The sequence below is a fragment of the Oncorhynchus keta genome, chromosome 7, assembly GCF_023373465.1.
Source record: "Oncorhynchus keta strain PuntledgeMale-10-30-2019 chromosome 7, Oket_V2, whole genome shotgun sequence".
Taxonomy (NCBI): Eukaryota; Metazoa; Chordata; class Actinopteri; order Salmoniformes; family Salmonidae; genus Oncorhynchus; species Oncorhynchus keta.
This window is the reverse complement of record NC_068427.1, coordinates 20,184,319-20,193,116: the sequence shown is the minus strand read 5'-3', so window position 1 is coordinate 20,193,116 and position 8,798 is coordinate 20,184,319. Positions and strand designations below refer to the sequence as shown.

General features: G+C 43.1%; 1 protein-coding gene across 3 annotated transcripts; it reads left to right on the top strand.

The window, feature by feature from the left end:
• The first annotated feature begins 6,102 nt into the window (after positions 1–6,102).
• On the top strand, positions 6,103–8,772 carry LOC118386140 (protein-lysine methyltransferase METTL21C-like). Of its 3 annotated transcripts, none has more exons than XM_035773598.2 (5): positions 6,103–6,435; positions 6,808–7,033; positions 7,341–7,504; positions 7,681–7,798; positions 7,952–8,772. In XM_035773598.2, exons 2-5 carry the CDS (start codon positions 6,883–6,885, stop codon positions 8,347–8,349), a joined length of 831 nt encoding a protein of 276 aa, XP_035629491.1. In that variant the 5' UTR covers positions 6,103–6,435; positions 6,808–6,882; the 3' UTR covers positions 8,350–8,772. The 3 variants fall into 3 exon arrangements, with proteins under 3 accessions (XP_035629491.1, XP_035629494.1, XP_035629493.1); XM_035773601.2 differs by having other exon boundaries at positions 6,108–6,435; positions 6,808–7,000; XM_035773600.1 differs by having other exon boundaries at positions 6,388–6,435; positions 6,752–7,033.
• Positions 8,773–8,798: the final 26 nt, after the last annotated feature.

Genomic DNA, 8,798 nt, shown 5'->3' with positions numbered 1-8,798 from the left:
GTTTGAGCAACTTGGGATTCATGTTAGTGTAAAGGTTATATAAGTGACTAATTAATTATGTAAATAGTACGACTAACTTCTCTAGTGTGGGTTTTGCTCATTGATCTCCTTTTTGATGACTCCATTAAAGCTGCGCTTTAGGGTCATAGCAAAGGGAAGACTGGGGGGAGCTTTGCCTGAGCACTGTTTACTGACAACATACAACCCATACACTACACAGCACATACAATGAGTGTACAAAACATTGCTCTTTCTGACCAGGTGAAAGCTATGAACCCCTATTGATGTCACCTGTTAAATCCACTTCAATCAATGTAGATGAAAGGGAGGAGACAGGTTAAAGAAGGAATTTGAAGCCTTGAGACATGAATTGTGTATGTGTGCCATTCAGATGGTGAAGGGATGGGCAAGACAAAAGATGTAAATGGCTTTGAACGGGGTATGATAGTTGGTACCAGGCACACCAGTTTGAGTGTGTCAAGAACTGCAATGCTTCTGGGTTTTTCACACTCGAACAGTTTCCCATGTGTATCAAGAATGGTCCACCACCCAAAGGATGGCCAGCCAACCTGACACAACTGTGGGAAGCATTGGAGTCAACATAAGCCAGCAACCCTGTGGAACACTTGACACCTTTTTGAGTCCATGCCCCAATGAATTGAAACTGTTCTAAGAGGAAAAGGAGGTAAAACTCAATATTAGGGAGCTGTTCCTAATGTTTTGTACCCTCAGTGTATACAACCCATATTAGACCCATATATGACTCACATTCAGCCCATATTAGACCCATACACTACACGGCCCATATTAGACCCATACACTACACGGCCCATATACAGCTTTCTCTTCATCAGACTCACGATTCCAAACATTCCATTGTTTCCTGCATGTCGTCTGTTGGATCAGGGAAGAGCCACTCTGTCCAAGCGAGTGTTAGTTCCCAGGCCAACAGTCTCCCATCGTGACCAAGGCTGCACACATCCAGCTCTAGTATTTTAACTCCGTTTCATTGTCCACTGGGAAGCTAAATAGTGTATCTGTGTGTGAATATGTACCAGTGTTTTTGAGAAGTTGAGAGAATAGACTGAACTACTGTACGCCCATCCACAGATCTCCATCAGACACACACACACACACACACACACACACACACACACACACACACACACACACACACACACACACACACACACACACACAATAAAGCCTGCTGGGACTCCTACATAGTTGTGTATGAGTGTGACTAATTTTCCATTGGACTACAGATGCTGTTCATGAGCTTCTGAGAAAGAGGCAGCATTAGCAGCTCTCAGGTGACAATCAATCCTGTCTAATCATTTGAATCACTAATTACCACGCACACAGAAATATCACATGCAAACTCATAATACAAATTCTCTCACGTACAAACACAAACTGAAATGGGCACCCATGCTCTCTTTCCCCCTCCATCCCTCTTTCTCTCTCTGTCTAATTCCAGCCAGTGGTTGAGAAAGGCAACCTTTCACTGTGAGACAATTGAGGCCTGTTTGGGTGATGATCAGAAACAAGGTCATTGTTCATGTACCGGGAACCCAGCCTTTGGCAGGGTTTAGGAGATCAGCCCTCACAATACAACTCCAATCTATTACTGGCGTTGAAATCTAGACCAGCTTTGCATCGCATTACATGAAAATGGCAACCTTATTCAATCATATCTGGAGATTAAACACATTCAGGACAGGTTAGTCACAGTCACTCAACAGTGTTCCTCTGAAGAATGTTATACTGTTGAACCCTTTCACCACTTGATGACTGTAATGCTGTATTTTGCAGACATAAACAATTTTACAATCAAGAGCAATTTTGACCCACGGAAGTTTGATAGAAACATGAAGCCGTACTGTAATATGTGCATTCCATCAAAGAGAGGGTTCCTCTTGATACATTTTCTAGGATGCATGTGAAATATTTAAAATTGTCCAAATAATGCATTTCAGAAATATATATTTAATACATGTTTAATACCTTCAAAAACATATTACAGAATGTATTTAAAATGTATACCAAACGAAAATATAAACACGACATGCAACAAGTTAAACATTTTACAGAGTTACAGTTCACATAAGGAAATCAATCAGTCAATTTAAATAAATTCATTAGATCCTAATATATGGATTTTACATGACTGTGCAGGGGTGCAGCCATGGGTGCAGCCAATCAGAATACGTTTTTCCCCACAAAAGGGCTTTACTACAGACAGAAAGACTTCTCAGTTTCATCAGCTGTCCGGGTGGCTGTTCTCAGACGATCTAGCAAGTGAAGATGCCGGATGTGGAGGTCCTGGTCTGGCGTGGTTACACATGGTCTGAGGTTATGAGGCCAGTTGGATGTACTGCCAAATTCTCTAAAACAACATTGGATGCAGCTTATGGAAGAGAAATTATCATTCAATTATCTGGAAACAGCCCTGGTGGGCATTTCTGCAGTCAGCATGCAAATTGCATGATCCCACAAAACTTGAGACATCTGTGGCATTGGATTATCTTTGCAAAGGAGAAATGCTCACTAACAGGGATGTAAACAAATTTGTGCACAAAATTTAAGAGAAGGAAGCTTTTTGTGCATATGGAACATTTCTGGGAGTTTTTATTTCAGCTCATGAAACATGTGACCAACACTTTACTTTATGTTGCATTTATATTTTTGTTCAGTATATAAAGTACCAGTCAAATGTTTGGACACACCTACTCATTACAGGGTTTTCCTTTATTTTTTACTATTTTCTACCTTGTAGAATAATAGTGAAGACTTAAAAACTATGAAATAACACATATGGAATCATGTAGTAACCAAAAAAGTGTTAAACAAATCAAAGTATATTTTATATTTGAGATTATACAAGTAGCCACCTTTTGCCTTGATAACAGCTTTACACAATGTTGGCATTCTCTCAGCCAGCTTCATGAGGTAGTCACCTGGAATATATTTCAATTAACAGGTGTGCCTTGTTAAAAGTTAAATAGCGGGACTTCTTTCCTTGCGTAGTGATGGTATACAGAAGATAGCCCTATTTGGTAAAAGACCAAGTCCTTATTATGGTAAAAACAGTCCATCATTACTTTAAGACATGAAGGTCAGTCAATAGTACAAACAATAGTACGCAAGTATAAACACCATGAGGACCACGCAGACATCATACCGCTCAGGAAGGAGACGCGTTCTGTCTCCTAGAGATGAAAGTACTTTGGTGCGAAAAGTGCAAATCAATTCCAGAACAACAGCAAAGGATCTTGTGAAGATGCTGGAGGAAACAGGTACAAAAGTATTTATATCCACAGTAAAACGAGTCCTATATTGACATAACCTGAAAGGCAGCTCAGCAAGGAAGAAGCCACTGCTCCAAAACCGCCATTAAAAAGCCAGACTACGGTTTGCAACTGCACATGGGGACAAAGATCGTACTTTTTTGAGAAATGTCCTCTGGTCTGATGAAACAAAAATAGAACTGTTTGGCCATAATGACCATCGTTATGTTTGGAGGAGAAAGGGGGATGCTTGCAAGCCGAAGAACACCATCCCAACTGTGAAGCACGGGGGTGGCAGCATCATGTTGTTGGGGTGCTTTGCTAAGGGAGGGACTGGTGCACTACACAAAATAGATGGCGTCATGAGGAGAGGAAATGATGTGGATATATTGAGGCAACATCTCAAGACATCAAGAAGGGAGTTAAAGCTTGGTTGTAAATGGGTCTTCCAAATGGACAATGACCCCAAGCATACTTCCAAAGTTGTGGCAAAATGGCTTAAGGACAACAAAGTCAATGTATTGGAGTGGCCATCACAAAGCCCTGACCTCAAGCCTATAGACAATTTGTGGGCAGAACTGAAAAAGCGAGTGCAAACAAGGAGGCCTACAAACCTGACTCAGTTACACCAGCTCTGTCAGGAGGAATAGGACAAAATTCACCCAAATTATTGTGGGAAGCTTGATGAAGGCTATCTGAAACATTTGACCCAAGTTAAACAATTTAAAGGCAATTCTACCAAATACTAATTGAGTGTATGTTAACTTCTGACCCACTGGGAATGTGATGAAAGAAATAAAAGCTGAAATAAATCATTCTCTCTACTATTATTCTGACATTTCACATTCTTCAAATAAAGTGGTGATTCTAACTGACCTAAGACATGGCATTTTTACTAGGATTAAATGTCAGGAATTGTGGAAAACTGAGTTTAAATTTATTTGGCTAAGGTGTATGTAAACTTCCGACTTCAACTGTATGTAAGAGTGATTTTTCATTTTTTTTATATATAAATTTCCAAAAAATTAGAATAGCTTGTTATTGCTTTGTCATTATGGGGTATTGTGTGTAGATTGATAAGGCGGGGAAATTAAATACATTTTATGTGACGTTAAATATATTTATATGTATTTATTTTTTCTCCTATGGGTAGGCTTAATCTGTGCCTGGGAAACAGTCCCTCTGTATTAAACCAGTATTTTTGTATTCCATTCAAATGAAACTTCTTCTGCAACTGTTGCTACTGTGGACGTGTGTGCACTCTTTAAGCCCAGACACACCTGTTTCTCCAGAGGCTATGAGAATGAATAAGCCTGCAGCCTGCCTGACTAACACACACACAGGCTGGATTAGACTCCACTCCATCAACGCTCCATCATAAACTACATGAGCTATAGGCCCATCCATATTTGGCATACTCTAGCCTCTCAACTGTTCACCAGACATCCATTGCCATAGTCTCACTGACCCCAAACCAACTGTTTACTGTAAGTCAAACAAGCCTGATCATAAAAATTACAACTACATCTCCCACATAGTACAGTTCCATGATCTATTCTACTCACCTGTCTCTCTTGGATACAACTGGGAATGATATTAACTCACATGGTATTCCAAGCCTCTCCAGATCAGCTATTATCCAGCGGAGTGACAGGAAATCAGAATCCTCTGATCCATTTTTGGAGGAATCTGCTCATAAAAGAGGCAAGCCATTGAAACAGGCTGTTCTGTTCTCCTGTACATAATCACCAATCAAACAACCCTCTTATTGTCTAACATAAATCAAACTATTTGAGTGATCCTGTGCTTAGACTGGTATGAGTGTTTTGATATTGAGCAATATCATTTACATGACAACGAGCATGGCTTATAGATTTACACACTCAGAAATCCTCTCATCTGTTAGTGTCAGCTGGCTCTAGTCTGTGTGTCGTTATCCGTGCAGGCGAGAGAGAGGGATGGTGGAAGAGAGAGAATACAGGCCGGGGAGATGAATGACAGAGACAGAGAGAGTGAGTCAATTGTGGTGAGAGAAACAGGAGAGGAGAGCCAAATCATTCCCTGGTCAGTGCTGACAGGGAGGAGAGGGGGTCAAGTCCGGGTCAGTGATACTTGACCCCACAAACTAATGTCACACAGTACACTAACTTCATAAGACTTCCACAAAGTGTATAGTGTAATCTGAGCCATAGGCAGTAACCACAACAGGCATGCCTTAAGTGTGCCCTTGCTCCATATCTCATATTATTGTCATACTCTCATAAGTCTGGTTTCAACGGGCTGCAGATGGTCGATATGGGATCAAACCATGCTTTCCAAACTCAGTGGAGGAGGGTATTGCAATGCAGAGGCTCTAAAACATTCCGAAAGGGGGTTGCAAGATACTGCTGAGTTTTATTTCATTACAGCTAACCACACGCACGCACGCACGCACGCACGCACGCACGCACGCACGCACACACACACACACACACACACACACAGGTAAGAACAACGAAGTCTCAACATATACATGAAGAGTGACCCTCTGATATCGGACACCAGTTCCCGCTGTGCCCTCTGAACCAGAGTGCCCTGGCCATTTCCTGGTATGGGCACTGTGTTGCCAAGTCCGCTGTTTCATTTAGACAAGCAGAAAGTTATCCTCCACTTATGTTCGACACTAACCTGGACGCACACACCAGTGGAGGCTGCTGAGGGGAGGACGGTTCATAATAATGGCTGGAACGGCACAAATAGAATGGCATCAAACACCTGGAATCCATGTATTTGATCCCATTCCACTGATTCTGCTCCGGCCAATACCGTGAGCACGTCCTCCCCAATTAAGGTGCCATCAACCTCCTGTGGAAGACACACATAAACATCTCTGAAAATGGTGACTTCACTTGGCTCCATGTCAGTGGGATCAGTGAACAGTGGAGAGGGCTTTAGTCAAAGTGGGGGTCTGGCTTTAGGCAGCATATCTGTCTCCCGTTCTCTCAGACTGTCACTCTATCATACTAGCTTAGTCTGACGTTCCCTCCCTTCCGTAATTATAGCTCCGTGTTTTGGGGACATATTTAAAGGGATGCTGGCCAGCTATAAACACAGGATGCAGAAGGTCAGTCACAAAGACAGAGAAAGAGACCACCATCTCACACAGGTCTGTATTACATATCGTACATCATCCCATCTTATCTCACGCATTCTGTTCAATTTCATTCAGCTTGATTAATTTCTCTGGAGCATGAGTCTATGAATCTGCAAGCCTCCTGGACATTAGTATGTGGAGATTAACGTGTCTGTAAAAGCCTTGTTACATTATAACTTAACTTGTATTAATGATGCTCCATTCTGATACTTACAAACACCGTCTTAGTGAACAATGTTTTGATGTGAATTCTGGTGATTGTATGTGTGGAGAAGATAAACTGTAAGAGCATGGAGCTGAGGGAGGTCGGTGATGTATTCCCTTTCAGAGCGTGAGTGGCATGCTGCTGACGGTTGGTTATAAATAAGTATTTCTCTGGGCCAGAACCCAGACAACCAGACCCAGGGGAGATAGGGGAGCAGCGGACTCACCATTGCCCAGTCCAAGCACAAGGTGGCGATGGAGACCTACTCTACAGCCAAACAGTCTGACCAGGAGGTTCCCAAGAAAGAAAGGACAGATGGAGAGCCTGGTGAGAACAGGGAAGAAGAAGAGACAATGGAAAATGGAACAGCAGGTGAAGGCAAGCAGTGGTTTCCTAACCTTAACAGTAAGGAATGGTGACTGTGATCTAGTGTAGAAGAAAATGCGAACTAAGACTCACACTTTTGCTACTAGCACAGACTTTGCTGATGACTACTTCTTCTCCCACTGCCAGCCACATGGCTTCCTCTCATCACCAAATTGCTTCAGATTTATACATCCTGTGAAACATCTGTCTCATTGTTCGATCTGTGGTTGTGTGTAATTGTCAGTCTTATTTTGTGACCCTGTGTACTGTAATAGTGATTATTAAAATATTGGCCATCCAGTGTGGTGTAGAATTCCTGGTTGTATTGTGGTCCTGTTCTCTACAGTGGTGTCTGACTGTAAGCAGATGGCCAGGGAGGCGTTGGACAGACTGAACGTCTGGGAGCCCAGTGTTTACTACACCCTGGGAAAAGAGTCCTTCTTCATCGCTGGTCATGAAATCTGCATCCGAGAGTCTCTGGACTCCTACGGTGCCCTCATCTGGCCGGGGGTGAGTTCTACAGATGCACACCGACAGTGGAATATGATGCTAGAAACCCATTTTTACAAGGAAAAATGTAAACACAGTGCACGTCATTCATATTGACTGATCTGGATTTACTGACAATCATTGTGCGATAGTTGATCGTAGTGATGATGATGATGATTGTGTGTGTGTGTGTGTAGGCGGTAGCTCTAAGTCAGTTCCTGGCGAATAACCGGCAGCAGGTGAATCTCCTGGATAAAGCAGTTCTGGAGATCGGGGCAGGCACAGGCTTACTGTCTATTGTGGCGAGTCTACTGGGTGAGTCTGTCCTTCAGTCTCTTAGTCAGTCTGCCTAACTGTATAGTGGCCACTGATCAGTCTACTGGGTGAGTCTGTCAGTTGGTAACATGGTTTGATAGACTGATTGATTTGACTGATTGACTGATTGTTCCCTTGTGTCCTGTTTTCCAGGAGCCTGGGTAACGGCCACCGACCTGCCCGAAATCCTTCCCAACCTGACCTTTAACCTCTCTCGTAACTCCAAGAGCCGCTGCCGCTACACGCCCCAGGTGAGGGCCCTCACCTGGGGTCAAGACCTCGAGAGAGACTTCCCCTGCACTTCCTGTCGCTACGACTATGTTCTGGCAGCCGATGTGGTGTATCACCACGACTACCTGGAGGAGCTGCTGGCGACCATGCGCCACTTCTGCAGACCAGCAAGTGGCACCACGCTCCTGTGGGCCAATAAGGTGAGGTTTCAGTCAGACCTGAGGTTCAAGAAGAGCTTTGAGAGTTGTTTTAGTACGACGCTGCTGACAGAGCTGAAGGAGGGGGACGTGAGGATCTATAAGGCCACTGCACGGGAGTGAGGGGGAGGAAAGGAGGGAGAGAGGATAGACGTGGAGGGGATAGTGAGAAATGAAGGAGAAAGAGGGATGGAGAGACCAGAGAGGATAGGAGCTAGACTCAAGGAAAAGAGGTGAGAAATAGAAAGAAGAGATGGAGGTTGTTCTCCACCGTGGATGAAACAGGAGCTCACTAGCTCACTACAGAGAACGGACTGCCTGGAGCCTATTCTGTGGTGCTAAGTCATCCTCGGGATGGGTACATTCACCTCATCAGCATATTAGACAACAAAAGCTGATTCTGTGTTTCAATGACATTCCTGTGAGCTACATTATATTTACAATGTGTCATGCAGAAACTCCATGTGACTTTTCAAAAAAACTGTGTTTTTTTTTCTTCATATATTTGATAGTGACAAATGTTTTGTTAATAAATTTGCTTTGCAATACAGTGTGAAAAATGTGTTCCTTTC